The sequence below is a fragment of the Callionymus lyra genome, chromosome 7 (genome assembly GCF_982586985.1).
Source record: "Callionymus lyra chromosome 7, fCalLyr1.hap1.1, whole genome shotgun sequence".
Lineage (NCBI taxonomy): Eukaryota > Metazoa > Chordata > Actinopteri > Syngnathiformes > Callionymidae > Callionymus > Callionymus lyra.
This window is the reverse complement of record NC_141824.1, coordinates 13,134,308-13,157,254: the sequence shown is the minus strand read 5'-3', so window position 1 is coordinate 13,157,254 and position 22,947 is coordinate 13,134,308. Positions and strand designations below refer to the sequence as shown.

General features: G+C 38.7%; 1 protein-coding gene across 2 annotated transcripts in view; it reads left to right on the top strand.

The window, feature by feature from the left end:
- Window positions 1-22,947, top strand: part of bcas3 (BCAS3 microtubule associated cell migration factor) — a 339,719-nt gene that overhangs the window by 164,247 nt on the left and 152,525 nt on the right. Inside the window, exon 23 of one of the 2 annotated variants that reach the window (XM_087795200.1) lies at window positions 3,910-4,416. The exons of the other annotated variant lie outside the window; for it this stretch is intronic. Within the exon in view, the coding sequence (XP_087651326.1) occupies window positions 3,910-3,926 (17 nt within the window). The 3' untranslated portion in view covers window positions 3,927-4,416. Of the gene's footprint in view, window positions 1-3,909; window positions 4,417-22,947 lie in introns of those variants that run through there. 2 annotated transcript variants of the gene reach the window in all.

Below are 22,947 nucleotides of genomic sequence, written 5' to 3'. Positions count from 1 at the left end.
TTTTTGGTTGCACACACACACACACACACACACACACTCTCACACATTCACACTTGCTCACACAGACACGAGCGCGCCTCTGTTTGCAGTCTGTTTCACCATAATTGCTAACACCCCACTGCCCTCTGTTCACTTCACACATGACGTGGCCCACCTTTTCATCCATCTGTCGGAGGCATTGTGTGCGCGAGCCGTCACGTGAGGGTCCGTCCGTGTGCCAGGCAGATGGAACATGCCCATGTCCCGGGGTCCTCTGGCATGCAGGGAAGGGCGGGAATAGAAGAGGGAAAAAAAAAAAAAGTAAAGCACGTGGACCTTCATGAGTCCTGACGTGCCGACGGTTACATATGCGAGTCGTGGAGTGAAGTGTCTCTGATGACGGGGGTCCACGGTGCTGCCCACACACTGGTGCCAGCACCGACTGCCGTGACTTCGCTGCCATGCAAAATACATGAAACCCTGCGGACGAGAAAAAAAAAAAACTCCGAAAAAACACTTCATCGAGCGAAGCAGCTCAAGTCTGTTTATGAAAATGAATACACAACATGTCACAAAGAGTATGGAAACAAAAATCATTTTTGAATTATTTCCATGCACCGACCATAGTTATTATTATTGTCATTTTTATTTTAAATATACGATTATTTTTGTTGTTCTTGTTGTTTTGAAAACAGATATTTTTATTAGCTAGTAGTTCATTTTTTTTCTTTTTTTAAAGTCATTTATTTGTTGTGAAATCCAGTACGTTATATATTAATTCCAGATACATTTATTAAGATATATAATTTATAAATTTAAAATAAGTAAAAACATGTTTTCTTTTGTGGAATATTGTGCATAAAACAGATAGAACAGAATTCATTGAATAAATAAACCAACAATATATTAATTCATAAAATAAAATAGATAGAGTTATATGTTAAAGTAGGCATATATAAAAATATATATATATTGATTAAAATAAATAAACGCTCATTTGTGGAATCTTATTGATTGAAGTTTTATTTCTATTTAATATTCAAAAATGTGTATAAAGAAAAAGATAAAAACAAAAATATGTGGTTTTATGGAATATTGTATATATAATACAATGAATTTAATGAAATAAAAGAGGCTTATACTAAGGGAAATTGAGATCCCGGCGATTACTGAGGACTAGAAGATACAGTCGAGTCCAGCAGCTTTTAAAGTTGATGTTTGGACATATTTTGGTTTGAAGCAGTTATGACTTCATCAAAAGTCATGTGGTCTGTATATTCTGCAACACCAGAGTCAAGTACTCGGACAATACTACAAATATATACTTGTCTCTACAGTATCACAATACACACAATACTTTATTATTATTATTATTATTATCTGGACAGCAGATGAGTTTTTGGACTTAAAACAATCCAACCATTGGTATAAAAATGTATAATATACTGAATTAAATCGATCAATTAACATTTTGTAAGAATTATAAACCGTCTCAACAAAAGTTGAATGAAGTTTTTCACATTTTCAAGACAAGCCAGCACAAGAATTATACTTTCAAACTTAAATAAAGTTCATTATATTTCATGCTAAAAGGACGTTATTTATCTTTATGATGGATTTTTTTTTTTGTGCTGGTTCTTGGAATTCCCATCATTTATATAGAAAAGTCCATATTGGTCACATTTTATATAAACACAAAATAATTGATTTGCGCTTTAGATGTCGTCTTAACTTATAGTCTTGTCAAATCCAATCACTTACATTGTCGTGTTACACATGTGGACTGTTAAAAACCTATAAATAACGAGAGTTTTTGGACCTTGAGAGGAAATCAGAGAACCTTGTGGAACACAAATTCCAGCCTCTTTATTTATACGCAGCTTCCAGGGTTAGTTTTTAAAGATGTTTTCTATAAACACACAGAGAGAAACACACTCGCAGACGTTGTTTCTCACACTGCAGGGCACAGTGTCGGTCGCCATTTGTGGAGCATTATCAACCGGTGTGCGTTTGTTTGTGTGCATGAGTGGGTGTGTGTGTATTTGTGTGCGTTCTCTCAGCTGAAGAAGTCGGTTCACAGGTCGGTCAGAACCTTCTTATTTCCTTTTAATTGACTTAAGATGGGCACACGGTACCAATTACAGTCACACACAAGGAACACACAACCAGGAGATGCACACACTAATGATGCACACACACACACACACACACACACACACACACACACACACACAGATACGAACTAAATGAGGGGGTAGTGTCAGGGCAGCGTCTGCCTGCAGCTCTGACACAACACATAAACAATTAGACCTGTTAGAAGCACCTTCATCCACCTCAGTGTCATCACGTGTGAGCAGCAGCTACTTGTTGCACTTGTTTGAACACAAGTCAGGGTTTTTACGCCGTTAAACACAAGTCAGAGCTCGACATCTTTAAACACAAGTCAGATTTTTACACCGTTAAACACAAGTCAGAGTTCGACATCTTTAAACACAAGTCAGATTTTTACACCGTTAAACACAAGTCAGAGTTCGACATCTTTAAACACAAGTCAGATTTTTACACCGTTAAACACAAGTCAGAGTTCAACATCTTTAAACACAAGTCAGAGTTCGACATCTTTAAACACAAATCAGAGTTTAACATATTTAAACACAAATCAGAGTTTAACATATTTAAACACAAGTCAGATTTTTACACCGTTAAACACAAGTCAGAGTTCGACATCTTTAAACACAAATCAGAGTTTAACATATTTAAACACAAATCAGAGTTTAACATATTTAAACACAAATCAGAGTTCAACATCTTTAAACACAAATCAGAGTTTAACATATTTAAACACAAGTCATAGTTAGACATCTTTAAACACAAGTCATTGTCGGACATCTTTAAACACAAGTCATAGTTGGACATATTTAAACACAAGTCGGAGTTTAATATATTTAAGCACAAGTCAGAGTTTAACATCTTTAAACACAATTCAGAGTTGGAAGGTATTTAGTCACAAGTCATAGTTTAACATCTTTAAACACAAGTCAAAGTTGGACATCTTTATACACAAGTCAGAGTTTAACATATTAAACAAAATTCAGAGTTTAATATATTTAAACACAAGTCAGAGTTTTACATATGTAAACACAAGTCAGAGTTTAATATATTTAAACACAAGTCAGAGTTTAATATATTTAAACACAAGTCAGAGTTTAATATATTTAAACACAAGTCAGAGTTTAATATATTTAAACACAAGTCAGAGTTTAACATATTAAACACAAGTGAGAGTTTAATATATTTAAACACAAGACAGAGTTTAATATATTTAAACACAAGTCAGAGTTTAACATATTAAACACAAGTGAGAGTTTAATATATTTAAACACAAGTCAGAGTTCAATATATTTAAACACAAGTCGGAGTTTAATATATTTAAACACAAGTCAGAGTTTAACATACTAAACACAAGTGAGAGTTTAATATATTTAAACACAAGTCAGAGTTTAATATATTTAAACACAAGTCAGAGTTTAATATATTTAAACACAGGTCAGAGTTTCATATATTTAAACACAAGTCAGAGTTTAATATATTTAAACACAAGTCAGAGTTTAACATACTAAACACAAGTGAGAGTTTAATATATTTAAACACAAGTCAGAGTTTTATATATTTAAACACAAGTCAGAGTTTCATATATTTAAACACAAGTCAGAGTTTAATATTTAAACACAAGTCAGAGTTTAAACACAAATCTTCTGGTTGTCACGACGACCTCCTCCTCCTGGTCGTATCACAGTTGAAAGGTCATGGTGGTGTCACTCATCTCTCCTCCATCCGTCATGGTCGTGCATGCTAAGCTAAAGCTGTGATGCTAACAACGAATCCAACCCAACTTTATTTCTCTTCTCTATCTCCTTCTGTCTCCTGCAGGTTATTCCCTAAAGTGAAGCTCCGCTCATCCCCCTTTTTCTTCCTTTAGATCTCCTCATGATTTCACTCACGAGCATGGCTCCATTTCACCATCCCTCCTTCCTCTTTCTTTCTTCCCTCCCTCCTTCATTCCATTGTTTCTTGTCACTTTGAGAGGCAGAAGAAGGAGGAGGAGAGGAAGATCTGCTCTGTTGTCTGTGTGACTGCTGGGACTTGTTGAGTGGGTTTGTACCTCGTGGTTTCAAAGAGACGTTCACTGCAACATGTGGAACATTCTTATGGTTATTGTTCAACTCTTGGACAGATTTATACCAGTAAAGACGTGAATCAACTATTTTCAATACAGACAAGGGACTAAGAACTGAAGGTTCAATGCGGAGGATGTGCAACATTGATGTTTGATTTTTAAATATAGAATTTTAGATTCACTCATCAATTGTCTTTTTTTCTGTTAAATATCCATCCATTCATAAATGTATCCATCCATCCATCCATCCATCCATCCATCCATCCATCCATCCATCCATCCATCCATCCATCCATCCATCCATCCATCCATCCATCCATCCATCCATCCATCCATCCATCCATCCATCCATCCATCCATCCATCCATCCATCCATCCATTCATCCATGCATCCATGCATCCATCCATCCATCCATCCATCCATCCATCCATCCATCTACCTGTATATTAACAAATCCGTGCATGTCACTGATCTATCATCCATCTATTCATCCATCCATCTATCCACCTGTACATCCAACTATCCATCCATCCATGCATTCATCCATTCATCCATTCATCCATTCATCCATCCATCCATTCATCCATCCATCCATCTACCTGTATATTAATAAATCCGTGCATGTCACTGATCTATCATCCATCTATTCATCCATCCATCTATCCACCTGTATATCCAACTATCCATCTGTCCATCCATCCATCTATCTCTCCATCCATCCATCTGTCCATCCATCCATCTATCTCTCCATCCATCCATCCATCTATCTCTCCAGCCAGCCAGCCATCCATTCATCCATCCATCTGTCCATCCATCCATCCATCTATCTCTCCAGCCTTCCATCCATCCATCCATCCATCCATTTTTCTGTATATTCATGAATCCCTGCACCTTGCCATTTATCTATTCATGAATCTTTTCATCCATCTGTTTGTCAAATAATTCATCAATCTGTCCATCCATCCACCGATCTGTCCATCCATCCATCCATCCATCTATCTCTCCAGGCCTTCTATCTGACCAGCAATACATCTGTCCATCTACCCATCTATCTCTCCAGCTATCCATGAATCTGTCCATCCATCCATCTTTCCATTCATTCCATCCATCAGTCCATCCATCCGTTGATCCATCCATCTATCTGTCCACCTCTCCATCCATATACACATCTATCCATTCATCTTTCCATACATCTCTTTATACATCTATTAAACTTTCTGACCATCTCTCTAGCCGTCCTAATATCCATCCATCTGTCCATGCTTTCATCTATTTATCCTACCACCCATCAATCAATTTATCCCTCCATCCATCTACACCTCCTTTCATAGCTATCCGTCCATCTGTCCATGCCTCCATCCATCTACCTGTCTATACATCTATCCATCCATCTGTACATCCATCGATCCATCTGTCCATCCATATGTCTGTCCATCCATCCATCTATCAATGTCTACATTGATCAGTTATCATATCCCCATATTAATTGATCTACAGTATATGTAATATAACAAGGTACCATAACTTTACAAGTTTGACTTATAGTTGAAACCATAAAGGTACATTTACGGTATTTAAAGTATTTTTTCAGTGTTAAGTCAGTTAGAAAAACTTTTTTTTCTGGTCAGCAAGGATTGCCTTGATTATTGACTCAAGGGTATTTTACAAAGAAACAATTTTCTAGGCATGTTTCTTTTCTCTGTACTTAATGTCTGCGTGTAACTATGATACAATACATTTACTAGATATTTTCCCAGTTATTGATGTCACTGCTTCAGACGCTTCTGATGGGTTTATTTTTCATTTTATTTCACCTGTGAACGTGTTTTGAGGGAAACAAGAATCTCTGAAGAGACGTAAAGACGACTATAGTCTACTTGTACAGGTCTGGGTCATTCTCGGTAAAATTCCAGATATACTGTAAAAAAGGTGCAGCTTCAGGTTTAGGAAGAAGGTCTGTCTCTGTCAATGTAATTAGTGACGCTTCATGAAGCTTCATGAAGCAGAGGTCAGTAGGTGGCGCCCTCGGTTTATTTGTTTTTTGAGCTTCATTAAGAAGCAAAAACTTTTTAGATCTAGTATAAACAGTTTCATCTTATGGGTTCTGAGAATGCAAACAGTGTTTCATGAAGCTTCATCATCAGCCTATCATCGCTACGTACCCAATAAATGATAATAAAATTGTATTGAAACCAATTATGTCTCCTTTTATTATTCCGTTTAGTTGTTTATGTATCTTCAATGCTTTTGTATCCTCGCTCTGATCCTCACCCTCGCTTCTGTGTACGAGTGTGTTGTTGTGTGTCTGTGAGTTTAAGGTAAAATATTGTATTTATTGTTATAATGTGGTGGCGTAAAGTGTACTTGTACACTAAAGTACATTTAGTTAGATCTCACCGTATAAAAGGTTCATCACAAATGTGTTTGATTGATTATTAATAATTGATTTTGATAATCATAGTGAACTTAATCTAATTTTGTCAGTGTATACAAAAACCACAACTGAAACAATTTCCCGTCTGTATTATGGTTTATGGTTTAAGGTACATTATATACTGCGTACATGTTTTTATTTTTTTTATATGTACACCTTGCATGTGCTTATTTTTTTTATGGTCTTTGCTATTTTTTCTTACTTTTAATTGCTTTTCTTTAGAAATCTCGACCTTTAATTTAAACATGGTTCGCACATTTGAACCTTTAGCCATATTTTGTTTTACACACAAACAACAAACCACTTTTCTATCCTTTTTCTTCTTTTTCTTTTCAATAAAGGAAGTCACATGTGTCTTGTCAGGGACACGTTTTAATATTTAAGTTAAGTAGTCTGTGTTCTATTTATAGTTACTTGTTCTTTTCTGCTTATTTCCGCAGGAAAAAAAAAAGTGAACTAAAAATAGATTTTCCTTCAGTGCCGTAACTCGCATATATTTTTGTTTTCATTTGTAAGTACATAAATAAAAGTCTAGTTTTTCTTTTCGATCCAGTTGTTGTAAAAGTGACCACAAGAAGAATAACACAACCTTAACTTACTTACTTACTTACTTGTTGAACAACCTTGTCTTTTTTTCAAATTGTACTAATTTGTTTTATAGTTCATTTAAAATATCCCAAAAGAATCCCTTTAACTCTTATTGTAAGTCTCTGTATAAATGTTGACATTCATGATCAAAGTTTCTCATCTTATCTTCAACACCGACATCTTTTTAAGTCATCGTATCAACATGAACCTGCTTTGTACTCGAGACAAACATCCGTCGGGCTCGGTCGGTCCAAACTTAGCGAGTCGGACACGTGCAGAAGGACCGTGTGTCGGTCGATGTCAACACACGCATAAATGGATGTTTCTGCCGCTTTAGTTAGAGAAGCTCAAAATATAGTCGTTCACGGAACTGCAGTCGAGTCCACGTGTGAGATGATGATCACCATGTTTTCCGGGATCCGCCGACGCTCCTCCTTTTGGAAATCCGACGGCGGCGGCGTCTATTTAAACGCTTAACCCCACGCACACACACACACTCCCGTGTCCCTAACTTCACATCGCGCTGTGTGTACTTGTTGGCATCGCATTCGCCTCCCAATTTGAACCATTATGCTCCACTTTGTAATCAACTCCAACAATTATAACCTCACAATGTGCCTGTGATTATTGTCCGGGAGTATTTTGGCCTGCTCTGGAAAAGGATATTGGTCCCAGCAGAATTCTGGGTCACACACATTTACAGTAAGCCTCCCTGTGTGTGTGTGTTGTGTTGTGTGTCCATGCATGTGTGTGGGTTTTGCCGTTCGTTTGAAGTTCTCATTGGCCCCAAATTACAGTGCTGCCATAATGAAGTATTACCATGTGATTCCCGAGTCAGACCAAAGACTCCGCATCTGCCTCTGTGTGAGACTGTGTGTTTGCTAAACACTTGAGGTGAAAGTTCAAGCACGGCTGAGTGAGAGAGCGCCTCGCCGGCCAATCGTGGGTTTTTTTTTTTTTTTCTTTCCCCGCATGCACAAGCTGGAGTCGAGGCGACTGTTTGTCTGCCATCGAGAGACGAGGGCGATTTTTTTTTTTTGCGTTTTTTTTGGTGCGTGCGGATGCGACCGGTTGCTCGAAACACACGTCGAGGTGTGTTTGCGTTTACTGGGCCTCACCTGGTCGGCTGGATGTTGAACGAGGCGATAAAACGGACTGTAAACATACAGAACCGACACCGGAACCGTCTTCGCCGACCGCCGACCGAGCAGGAGGCTTGGTTTGAAAGCGTGAAACCAACTTGGGTACCGTTTGTCAACTTTATTGACGTATTGGTTTGAACCAACGTAAGCAAGAACTTGTGGTGACGTCGCCGTTGTGTTCACGTTTTTTTGCTCGTAGTTTTCCAACCGTGGTTGAAAGAGCTGAAGAGAAGAAGTGGAACATATGAAGCAGGAACTACACTAGTCCCTCCTTTATTACGGGGTTTACGTTCAGAAAACCCCTGTAATAAAATAAGTACTACACAATTGACCGTAGATTATTCAACTTTTTTGAATGTTTTACATTGATTTAAAGTTGCACACTCAAGATTCTCACATTAGATTCCATCCCTCTCGACAACGGTGACCTGAACAGGACCAGTAATGCTTTGCCGCCCAGCCAACCATTCACACCTGTAGATTAATTATGACATAGCAGATAGGGCAGTGCCTGGAAAGGCATTATGGGATTCACTGTTTTGTTGGCACCATAAGTAACGTGGGTATGAATTGCATCTCACCAAGTTCTGTGGTTGTGTTTAAGTTTTTCCGTTGTTGAATTAAATCGCCTGTTTGTATGTGTGAAAAACAAGGAGTCCAACTGTCCCTGACCAAAGCTTGCTCCAATACATTGAAATTCAATACAATACAATACAATAAATGAAAGTTTTTGGTGTGTAATAGTTGTTAAATTGACGCAGAAAACAAGTCTTTAATCAAAAACAAAACATAAGTCATCTTGGTTCTCAAATACAGATGTATTTATTTGTCTTTTAGGTCAAATACCAGGTCAGATTAGCTACAACCTGTAGCTGGTATTTGGCCCATATTTCCTTGTGTCCTTCATAGGGTAATGTAATGTATCATACAGGGGCAAAAATCGGTACGTTGTGATATTTTCCAATACTGTAGTAGCATGGATATATTTGTAGTATTGTCGAGTACTTGATTCTGGTGTTGTAGAATTTACAGACCACATAACTCCTGATGAAGTCGTAACTGCTTTCATTTGTTTTGAAAATAAGGTAAGGTAAGGTAAAACTTTATTGATCCCTCAGGAGGTCTCCTTCGGGAAATGGTTTACAAATATGTTTAAAATATAAAATAAGTTTAAAATAAGTTTAAAATATGTCTAAACATAAGTTTTAAAAGCTGCTAGAGTGGACTGTATCCTCTCGTCCTTAGTCATCGCTGGGATCTTGCAGGATTTTACCGGTTCTTTAGCCGAATAGGACGTAATTACACATGCTAACCAGCGGTTGGAAGTTCAATTGCAACACAAAAATGAACAAACGTTGTAAATATATATATTTTATATGTTAATTGTACATTAAAAAAAAAGTATTATGTTACCTTATACAAACTTTATTGAACTCTAAACCATATAGGAAACTGGTGACATTAATACACATAACAAGTGGAGGATAGAAGCTTTTTTAATGAAGAAGTAACAGGTATAAATACTTACTTTCTTCATCTTCATACTATTCAATTCTGGTATTATATTAATCATACAGTGTGCCTTCCTGGATTTTTTTTTTTTTTTTTTTTTACATTTTGTCTCCTCAGTTTATATAAATGATTTTGCTGATTAATATATAGTTTCATATAGTCTTCATGTTCAACAAGTAGGTAGTGATTTAAAGTGACATTAATAAATCGATTTTTTTTCATTCCTAATGAAATGTGGTAGTTTAAAGGTACACATCCTTGTTTACTTGTTGTAATAAAATAAGTACATTTCCTAATTTATTCACAAGCTTAATGTGTGATATAGATTAAATTGTATTATTTTGTTCATTTTTATAGTGAGTAAATGTCTTTTTAGTAGTAGTAAAAAAAAACGTCATTAAATTATAATTACATACATTCATTCATTCATTCATTTATTTTCTACCGCTTTATCCCTTACTGGGGGTCGTGGGGGGACTGGAGCCTATCCCAGTATCATAGGGCGAGAGGCAGGGGACACCCTGGACAGGATGCCATGCCTTGAAATGTTTTTGCTATGGAATGTTGTGTCTCCTCGTCGACACAACACGTGTGTGTGTGTGTGTGTGTGTCAGCTGGAATCTTGTGTGTGTGTATCTGGACAGGTGAGATCAGAGCTAATATGTTCGTCTACACTCAAGAAGAACCTCTAAATAAAACATGGGGGACAGAAGTCTATAGAGTCGAGCAGCTGGTCCAGAATAGGACAATTATTTAAGGAGAAAAAAGCACATTCTCCCCAAAAATCACACACTTGAGGTGGTGGTGGTGGGGGGGGGGGTTCTGGGAGGAAGGGGGGGCCGTTGCCCTTTACACACTAACAGCTGGGAAGGGTTGGATGTAGCCTGGAGGCTGGCAACACTCCTCTCCACTCCCACCCTCCACTCAAGTCCAGATGGGTGAGGTTAGACTGAGGATAGCCCCCCGTCCCTCCTCCCCGCCTCCCCTCTGCTCTGCAAACTTCCCCTTCCCATTAAGAAGAAGCCGAAGATTGTCAAGGAAAAGGAAAAGAGGAAGAAAAAGCAAAAGAGCATGACCGCTCCGTGTTCCACTCCCCCCCCCCTGCCGCCCCCCCTACCGCCCCCGTCCTCGGCCTAATCAAATAAAGCAGGAAGCTTCCGAGACGGAAGAGCCATGTTTATTGATATTTGCGTGAGCTCTCGCTCGCCCCCCTGTCCTGTCTCTGGTGTTCGGTCCACCTCTTCCACCAAACATCTCTCTCTCTCCCTCCGTCGGCGTGTTCACCGGTTGTTCGGACGACAGATCATGTCAAGATGTGAGATCATCGTCCATATCTGCCGCCCCCCCCCTGCAAGCCCGTCTTCCTGCCGTTGATGTGTCCAAATATGAGGGGGTCAAACGGGGTGTCAAAGGTCAGAAACATGGAACGGATAAAATGTGTCTTTTTTTATTATGATCCCTAAGTTTGTTTATATGTGTATATGAGGGCAACTTCATCAGATCTAGGGTAAGGGGGTACAAGATCCCACCCCATCCCCCCATGAAAATTAACTCTGTTTAACTCTGTATATTATAAAAAGTTAGGAAAATTTCTGTAATTCCAGCATTTTGTTAATTGTAAGGGCGCAGAAAGGGGGCGGGAAGACCCCCTTTAAAAAACTAAAATAGGTGCAATATTTTTTAAAACAAAATGTCTTAAATTATCATGCAGACTTTTGACCTCTCAGTGGATGTTTTAGGGTGGCATGGCAGCTCGATTAGGTCAAGGGAAAGGGGGCACAATGGGGGCAGAAGACGCTCATGAACATTAAAATGTTAGCAATTTTTATTACAGTTAAAGTATGTATATTGCTAAAAAGTAAGTAAGATTTTTGTAATTCCAGCTCATTTTGTTAATTGTAAGGGGGCAGAAGGGGGGCAAAATACCCCCTTGAAAATTAAAATAGGTGCAATTTTTTTCGAAGACAAAATGTTCATGTGGACTTTTGACCTCTCATTGAATACTTTATGATGGCAGCTCGATTAGATCGAGGGAAAGGGGGCACAAAGGGGGCAGAAAACCCCTATTAAAATTGAAATAGGTACAATATTTTCGAAGACAAGATGTCTTAAATTATCATGCAGACTTTTGACCTCTCAGTGGATGTTTTAGCGGGACAGGGCAGCTCGATTAGCTCAAGGGAAAGGGGGCACGAAGGGGGCAGAAGACCCCCTTGAAAATTGATTAATGCCCAATTTATATGAAATTTAAAGCATATTCAAACCATACTCCAGATTGATTGCCCAAATTTCAGCTCCTTTTTTAATTGTAAGGGGGCAGAAAGGGGGGCAGAAGACCCCCATGAAAACTAAAACATGAACAATTTATATTATAGTTAAACTATGTATAAAAGAAATAAAATGATCTTTTGAAAGACCACTCACCTCTCAGTAAAGGTTTTAGAAGGAAGGGCAGTTCGATGATGTCAAGGAAAAGGGGGCAAAAGGGGGGCAGAAGACCCCCATGAAAATTCAAATATGTCCAATTTTGATGAAATTAAAACATATTTTATTAAATACTAAGCAAAGGAAATTTCCAGAATTTCAGCTCATTTTTTCAAATGCAAGGGGGCAGACGGGATTTAAAAGACCCCCTGAAATTAAAATTAAGTACAATGTCAATAAAATTCATACCATATAATATATATTTCATATTCAATATGGATTATTTTACTCATTTCATCTCCTTTGAGCAGTTGTTTAAAGTATTTATTTTGGCAATGCTGTCAGCTAATGAATTTATTTGTTCATCTGTATTAAAGGGATGTTTTAAATACTGGGTTGTAATATTATGTGTAATTAAAATAGTCAAAAGTGCAGTTTAAAAAAAAAAAACAGGAAACTTTTATATGAACTCATTCATGTTCCACTTGTTTTGGCTGGCAAAGCATTATGGGAGCTCACAAAGGTGACAGAGACACTTTATAACCTTCAATTCATGAAAAAACAAAATAAATAAAAACATTTTTTATTGAGTTCATGAAATCAGTTCTTTGCGATCTTTATATAATCAAAGCGTCGCGGTTGTGATGAGGACGTTACCACAAACACAAGACAAGTCTGTCGACGGTCAAGGTCACGTTTCTATCGCGTTATCGACGCCTCGACTATGAAATCCGTCGGTTCGTCACGGCCGTTGATATTTGACACATTTCATGTTGAGACTGTGACTCGTCGCGGAAGTGAAACTCCAGCGAAACACAAGAGACACAGTTGTTGTCTTTGCAGTGACACATCTTATCTCAACGCACGGTTGAAATTCCGAGACACCCCTGCTGACTAATTCCACTAATAATCTGCGCGTCATTGTTGTGATAGGATGTGCTGAGAGGAGATTAGGTGTTCCGATGGTCACCCTTTTGTCAGAAGCCGAGACGCCGCGGAGCGAGACAAAGGGACGTCTTTTTCTTGAGCGGTCACTCCGAGAGCCTGTCTTGTTATTTTCAATGCTTCTTTTGTTAGCCGCCACTGAGAGGCGACAGCATGATTCGCCCTAAAGCCGTCGGTCTGTGTGTGTCTGTAGACAGTAATCCAAGCCTCCGCGCGACCCCTAGGGCTCGCTGCAGATGCCTCTTGTTGGGGTTACGACCTGTGTGGATGCTAGTGGATGAGCGGTCGGGGGGGTCCCCCGTGTTGTTGTCGTTTCTGCAGCCAGACATGTGTCCACGTTTTTTGTCCAACTTCACTACTGTTTTTTTGTTGTTGATATATTCATAATAATCTTTTTTGTTATTGTGATTTCATTGTTTTGTTTTATTTATTTTTTGTTGTTGGTATATTTATCATTCTTTGATTTATTGTTATTTATATATTTAATTTTGTTGTTGATATATTCATCGTTCTTTTACTTATTATTGTGTATTTTTTATTGTTTTGTTACATTTTATTTTTTGTTGAAGGTATATTCATCATTCTTTGATTTATTGTTGTCTATATATTTATTTATTTTATTTATTTTATTTATTTTATTTATTTTATTTATTTTATTTATTTTATTTATTTTTGTTGTTGATATATCCAACATTATTTTATTTATTATTTTTTGTATATTGTTTTTTTTTTTATTTCAATTCATAAATTATCATATTAATTATTGGGTGTATGTTTATTTTATTTTTGTTTTGTATGTTTACATTTATTTTAGTTTATTGTATTGATATTTTCATCATTATTTATTTATGTATTATTGTCTATATATTTGTTATCTAATTTATTTGTTGTTGTTGATATATTAATCATTATTTTATTTATTATTGTCTATATATTCATTTTATTTTATTTATTTTTGTTGATATTTTATTTTATTTTATCTTGCGTATTATTTTATTTCAAATATTTGTTCATTGTTTGTTTGTTTTTGCTTCATTTTTTAACTTTACTAATTTATGTTAAATAAAATCTGTAAGTATGTTTAATCTTTAAATTTCCCATAATGTGGGAAGAATAAAGGAACTTTATCTTATCTTTAAAAGCATCAGGAACTCTTGAGGCAGAACTTTTACAAGAATATTTAAAAACGGTGTCTGTAGGAATTTTTTACTTAAAATTGCTAAATTTCTTAATAGTTTAAATGTTATGTAAGTGTAATAATTAATCCTCATTTTAATACAAAAAAGAGAGTTAATGATGTATTTATTTTAATTAACACGGACTGGACTGTCAAAGAGACAAAAAGATAAATAAGAGATAAATTAAGGTGACATTGAACTAAAAAGAAAAGAGTCGTATTAAAGAATCCAGTGACTCGTGTTCTTCCCTCACTTCGTCCACAGTCGCAGCTTCGTCTCCAAGTCGACTCTCTCTTAAAACCATTTATTGGCTGTAATTGTAGGTAATGGAGGTTTTTCCTGAGTGGGGTGAAAGGTCAAAGATCAGGATCCTGTTGTTTGTGAGGTCTCGGTGTCAAAAACACACACGCACACATGCACACGTCAAGAGGGTCTTACTGCAGATTCAGACTGATGTGTCTACCTGACGTCTCAACTTATACTACACAACTATACTGCGTCTCTATTCTCTACACTTATTATTAGAACACACAAACTACACTGACGTGTAGACACTACACTGACACAAACACACAATACATTGACATATACAGACACAAACACACCACACTGACACAAACACACACTACACTGACATATACAGACACACACAACACTGACATAAACGGACACACAAACATAACACTGACATATACAGACACACAAACATTACACTGACATATACAGACACACACAACACTGACATAAACGGACACACAAACATAACACTGACATATACAGACACACAAACATTACACTGACATATACAGACACACACAACACTGACATAAACGGACACACAAACATTACACTGACATATACAGACACACAAACATTACACTGACATATACAGACACACACACACACACCACACTACACTGATCTATACAGACACAGACACACTACACTGACATATACAGACACACACTATACTGATATATACAAACACATACATAACACTGACATATACACACACACACACATACACACACTACACTGACATATACAGACACACACACACCACACTAACATATACACACACACACTACGCTGACATATACAGACACACACTATACTGATATATACAAACACATACATAACACTGACATATACACACACACACATACACACACTACACTGACATATACAGACACACACACACCACACTAACATATACACACACACACTACGCTGACATATACAGACACACACACACACTACACTGACATAAACAGACACACTTCACTGACATATGCAGACACACACACACACACTACACTGACATATACAGACACAGATTACACTGAAATAAACAGACACACACACACTACACTGACATATACAACACACTACACTGACATAAAAAGACACACTACACTGACATATACAGACACACACACACCACACTAACAACTACACACACACACACTATGCTGACATATACAGACACACACACACACTACACTGACATAAACAGACACACTACACTGACATAAACAGACACACTACACTGACATATACAGACACACACACACCACACTAACAACTACACACACACACACTAAGCTGACATATACAGACACACACACACACTACACTGACATAAACAGACACACTACACTGACATAAACAGACACACTACACTGACATATACAGTTACACATTACACTGACATAAACAGACACACTACACTGACATAAACAGACACACTACACTGACATATACAGTTACACATTACACTGACATATACAGACACACACACACTACACTGACATAAACAGACACACTACACTGACATACACAAACACACACACACACACACACACACACACACACACACTACACTGACATATACACACACACACACTACACTGACATAAACACACACACACACACACACACTACACCGACATAAACAGACCCACTACACTGACATATACAGACACACTACACTTGCATACACACACACACACACACACACAATAACACTGACATATACAGACACAAACCCCCACCAAGATTTCGAAAGGGTTCATGAGGGTCTTCTATCCCCCTGTACACACTCCTTACAATAAACAAAATCAACTATACATTTCTAAAAGTAAAAACCTTTATAATGTAACAATTACAATTCTTTCCTTTCTCTTGACCTGATGGAGTCGACCTTTGACCTCCTCACCTTCACTGAGTGCGCACTAGACTTCATGAACATTTCTTTAAAAAATATTTTTCTCGAGCAGTTTGTGAGTCCATAAGACCCCCCCGATCATCGAGTCACCGGGCGGGGGGGTCAGAGTGGCCGACAGTGTTTGGATGAACCTCAAGTGTTTTCCTCGCGGAAAAAGGGTCCGGTCCAGACTCCGTGGTGTCTCTTCCAAAACACGGGTGAAGTGTTCGGCTTCACAGCGAGAACACGTCTCTCTCTCTCTCTTTGTTATCGCCTCGCGAAAGGTTTATACTTGTTCTGCCTCCTCCTCCGCCCGGATGTGTGTCCTGTGCTCGCCCTCCTCCTGAGTCACATCCATGCAGCAACACAACCTGCTGACTCAAAAACAAACACGACAAACTGTTGACGCTGAGACATCGGCGGAGCTTCCCCGCGATCCAGAGCCGTAAACACGGCGTCCTGGTCGAGTGTGTGTTTGTTGGTTCGTTTGTGTTTCGAGATGTTGTGTGTGTGTGTGTGTTTGTGTGGGTCAGTGCGTCTCCTCTCTTAGTGACTTGTGCTTGAGCCAAGTGCCCAGCTGCTCATAGGTGTCTGTTTACAAGCTGATTACACACACACTCACGTACACACACACACACACACACACACACTCACGCCACGTTTTGTTTGCCTTCACTCGCAAACTAACTGCATTTGCTGGCTGGCGTCCGCTCCCGCAACATAATCACTGGATAATTCTATCACCTGAATCAATTACTTTCCCCCCCCAGTGTTGCCTTAAAACACATGTTTCCTCGCTGAGATGTGTAATGTGTTTAAGAAATCATCACGTTATGATTAGGAATATATTATTTATGTAGAGAAGTCTCTCTTTGGACAATAAACTCGTAAGAACTACACAATAGTGTTTTACTCTCTACAAGATAAACCTGAGAAGCGAGTTTTTATATGATATTTTCAGAGAATAACTTGTATTTTTCTAGCTCTAAGTTCTTCCTTGTGATTAATATTTCACCATATTGTGAACATTTATGTATCTTTGATGCCAGACACTTGCACATCAATGATTGATCTAATAAACACAAACATATACCTGTAAACAGATAACTTAAGTGTCATTTCTGTATCTTAAAAAAGGACACTTTTTGGGGTCTGTTGGGGAATGTAAAAAAAAAAATTGATGGGTGTTTAGATGGTTAGAAGGATAGATGGATGGTTTGATAGATAGATGATGGATTGATGGTTAGAAGGTTGGATAGATAGATGGATGGTTAGAAGGATGGATGGATGGTTAGATAGATGGATGGATGGATGGTTAGAAGGATGGATGGATGGATGGATGGATATATAGATAGATAGATGAATGATAGATGGATGGATGGATGGATGATAGATGGATGGATGATAGATAGATGGATGGATGATAGATGGATAGATGGATGAATGGTTAGAAGGATGGATGGATGGATGAACAGATGGATGGTTAGATAGATGGATTGATGGTTAGAAGGAAGGATGGATGGATGGATGGTTAGATAGATGGATGGATAGATGTTAGATATATAGATAGATGGATGGTTAGAAGGATGGATGGATGGTTAGATGGATGGATGGATGGATAGCTAGAAGGATGGATGGATGGTTAGATAGATGGATGGATGGTTAGAAGGAAGGATGGATTGATGGATGGATGGTTATAATGAAGGATGGATGGATGGAAGGATGGTTAGATAGATAGATGGATAGATAGATATATAGAAAGATGGATAGATAGATGATAGATAGATGGATGGATGGATCAATGGTTAGATAAATGGCTGGATGGATAGATAACTTTGACCCTCATGGTAGCTCAGACCTTTTCTGTACTTCTAACTAGTAATGCATCGATGAGGCTTCATGAAACAGCTAATGAGGTCTCATGATACAGCGTCTTCATGTTGAGCGACCACTAGAGGGCACTCTCTGTTTCATAATCTCTGGCTCTGATCTACTGATTCAATGAAACCTGGCGTCATCAACACACCGTATCACATATAACACCTCATCAGCGGTTTCACGAAGCCTCACCTGCCGCGGGAAACTCAGGAAGACACTATTTTTCATGCGAGACACAATTCTGGACTCTTCTCCCGCTGGAGATCACTGCAAGGCCACGTTCACTCAGTGGCATCTCCATGAACCTCCCCAACCCTCCCTCTCCTTTTGTGTGAACCAGCACTCTCATAGTGTCGGTCCGGCTCCGGGAGGAGGAGGGGGGGGGCGGGGGGGCGCTACTGGACCCGGTATGTCGCTCCAGGCCCAGGCTGAACTTCCTGCGAAGGTGTAAGGGATAAACAATGAGAGGGATGCTCGGAAAGGGCGAGGCCATGTGAGGAGATGAGAGTCTGAGCCCGGCTTAGGCATCCTTCTTTCAGAGGCTCCTGACATCCCTACTGGCTATAATATTCTCCGTGGCCTTAGCACACAAGTCCGCCTCTCGCAGAGACACACTTTTTTTTCCCCCCTTGCTCTTTTATTTTCCCATGTCCCCTGACCCTGACCAGTGAGCACTACTTTAACACAAGGCAGAAACACTCAGTTCTGTCGGCGCGTCTCGGAGAAAAAAAAGAAAAAAAAAGCTTCTATCCTTTCACCGCCGAGTCAAAAGCAAAACACTAAAACCACTGCGGGGCCTCCCCGGTTTTTTCGGAGAGTTTGCCGCATTGTGTTTGAGCAATGTCTGTCTGAGAGGGAGTTTTGGGACACGATGTTGACGGAGAACTGATCTTATGAGATTGCCAACGACACAAACATTCCTTCAATGGCGTCCACACATGGCAGCACAACAACAACAACAACAATGGCCGCTATTCAGCGCCGCGAGAGCAACAGAGTTACTCGGGGGTGAAAACAAGTTGTAAGGTAACAACATGACCCCAGTCAACTCCAGGATGAACTCGGATGTCGTCAAACTGTGCACGGATTACTGATCTGCGGTGATAAGGAAGTATCTGTCGAACTGCAGTGATGGTGGGGGGGAAAAAAGGAGCTGAGCTTAAAGCTTAGGTAGCTCCCGGTCTGGGGTCCAAATCCAGACCAACAAGTCATTTAAGTGGCACTAGACGAGCTTTTAACTATTGATTTACGGATGAATACAAACCTAGGAAGTTGACCAACTAGAACCGGACACTTTCTACAACATATTTTACATTTATATTGAATGTTTTAAATGTTTTTTTACTCATAAAAAAGCTTTTGAAGAGTCGTTAGCGTTTTTTTGACGTGTTGTCATCATATAGGACTCAGGGGTGTCCAACTGGTCCAGAAAAGGGCCGAGACGGTGCAGGTTTTTGTTCCAACCAGTCAAGCCCACATGAGTTAACCAATCGGGTGTCGGTTTAAACAAGCAACACCTGACTGACAATTAATTGATTACCGTCTTCAGATGCCTGATTGGTTCAACTATATGTGCTTGACTGGTTGGATCCAAAACCTGCACCGTCTCGGCCCTTTTCTGGACCAGTTTGACACCTGTGATATAGGAAGTGCCCGGACTGAAATGGTACTTGCCCCGGTCCACGAAATCGTGTCTGACATTAAACTGGTCCGTGGTGCAAAAAAGCTTGGGGTCCCCTGAACTAGAACACATCCTAAACAAAGAATAGAGATCAGATCTGGTTCAAAGTCACGCATTTTACTCGTACAAGTGAGAAAAACACAGAGTCAGTTATGTCTGAAGCACAGAGCTGTTCGGTCGCTGTTATATCTGCGTTGCAGCTTTACTAGCCGTTGATCATCTCCCTTCTTAAGGTTCCAAACGAACACAAACTTAAATTAGTTATTACTGCTTAAGGTCAGTTAGCCTTTACTCCTTCAGAGATCGTTCCTGGCACGATGTACCCACACATTCCTCTTCACACAAGTAGTGATGAAGTCAGGAGGGAGTCAACTTGTGACCTTTCTGTGTGGAGTTTGTATGTTCTCCCCGTGTTGCGTGGGTTTACTCCGGGCACTCCGGTTTCCTCCCACAGTCCAAAATCATACAGAGGTCGATCCAAAACTTGGGGAAATTGTCCCTAGTGTGTGTGTGTGTAAGTGGTTGTGTCTCTTTGTGTGTCCTGCGACAGACTCGTGTATCCTGTCCAGGGTGTCCCCCTCCTCACACTCTGAGAAACTGGGATAGCCTCCTCAAAAAGTTTGTTTAGTTTAGCAATCTTTTTGCTTTTTTTAATAGCTAAAAACAAGAAAAATACAAAAAAAGACAATATATTTGACTTAATGAGAAAGGCCAACTGGTTTCCAATAACAGAAAAACAAGTAAAGTTCATGTTGAAAAAAATACACAACTACAAGTCAATAAAAGTTTTCTGGTATTAATGGACTAAGGAATACATTAAGGAAACAAAGGCAAACATTGATTTAACTATGTTTTATAATGTCATCTCATTAAAGGGGTGTAAAGTGGAATTTAAAGAATATAGAAAAAAAAGAGTTACAGGAAAATAAATTCCTACCCTTCCTTTAGTGATTTGATTGAAAATGAAGTTTTTGATCACTTGAGTACTTTCACTGCAAGTATTTTTAAAAAGCGTATTTGTTTCAGCGCTTGATGACATGTTTCTTTTGTCCAAAAGTGTTAAAGTTTGTGAGTCTTTTTCAGCTTCGATGCTTCTTTGATTTTATTTGCTGGGATTTGGGGAAAAGTATAAATCAGTGTTTTTGATGTATTGTCATAGATCTAGTGTTTTATTTTCCATTCACTTCTTCTTCTCGTCTCTTCCATGTGCTGCCCTGATGATCTCCCGGGGGCTGAACAGGTGAGTTACTTTTCTTCTCTGCTCCAGCGACGACAAACACACACTCCTTCTTCTTCTTTATCTTCATGCTCGGCTCACACACTCCTTCTTCTTCTTCTTTATCTTCGTGCTCGGATCACACACTCCGGCCCCTCCTCAGTTTCGGTGTCAACACTCCCACGCCGCCCACCCTGTCATTATTTCAATCAAATGCAATTACCACCCCTCTGACAACAATCAGGTTTTGTGCTCTGGCCTTTTCTCTTACCCTCCAGCCCCCCCGCCCGCCCCCCGCCACTGTCCACTGCCACACTTGCATAGACACCAACTGTCTCGGCGTCTCAGAGTCATGCCAGGGTGTGGGTCGCGGTGGGTGGGCGGGCAGAAAAACACAAATTTGTCTGTTCTTTGAGTTAGAAGCTACATGTTGATCTGGACGATGCGAGCGAGAGGTCATTGGTTTGAGTTCGGTCGCAGTATTAGCCCAGACATGAACCAAACAGTTGACACATGACCCATCGTTTTCAGACAAAATGGCCTCCAAACTGCATTTTAAGACAATTTTAGACACTGTGTCACAAGGTTTGGGCAAAGAAAATGCGAAATTCCTGAAGGGTTTTCCAGGATTCTCATGTCTATGGCATTGGATTTGGTCCAAAATGTCACTTTGGAGGATTTTTTTCAATATTTGATATATCTTTAAAAGACATTTTCTCCCAAATAAGTCAAAAAGTTCAAGGTGTCGGGACCCCAGTAACACAATAGATGACTGAAGACAAAGTGAAAAACTGATATTTGGGTTGTAAGAAGAAGAGATAAAATACATTTGAGCCAGAACATCACCCGTAAAGTACTTTTGAGCCTCATATTCTGTCACATGGTACGTTTACAAACATATAAATAAGACTAAGTACTGATACTTATAAGTACTAATAGAAAGCAAATGTACATCATGATAAAAACAATATTTCTGTACATAAAACCTACTTTGATCTATGAGAGAATTAATAATTTATTGGCTTTAAATAAACCAAGAAATTATGTGATTCATTGCGATCAAATAATGAAACAAAAATACATCTAATTTTGATGAAATCACATTAATTTTACTAATAATAACAAGTTTTTTTGTTACTTTTATCTTTATTTTTTTATCCTTTGCCAGTTGTCTTTCTGTTAAACCGTTTTTTTGTGTTGGTCTTCTTGAGTTATCGGGTTGAAAATGATGGACATTTTACCGGAACTTTTGAATACTTTAAATTAACTTAATAACTTTTTACCCAGTCACACAGTGATGGGAGTAGGCTGTGACCTGTCGGTTCAGCATCAGCAGGGTTAAGTGTCTTGCTCAGCCATCTTAACCTGAGGGATTGAACCCACAACCTGCTGTGCCACGAAGCCAACCAGTCTATCAGAGCAATGTCAAGTAAATCGTTAAATAATTGGATTTAATGTTGATTTAAAAAGTGATAATGATATAAAGCAAATGTACATGATGATAATAACAAGTTTCCACGTAGAATAACTAATATATTCGATGACAGGATCAATAAATGAACTATAAATAATTCATTTTAATGAAT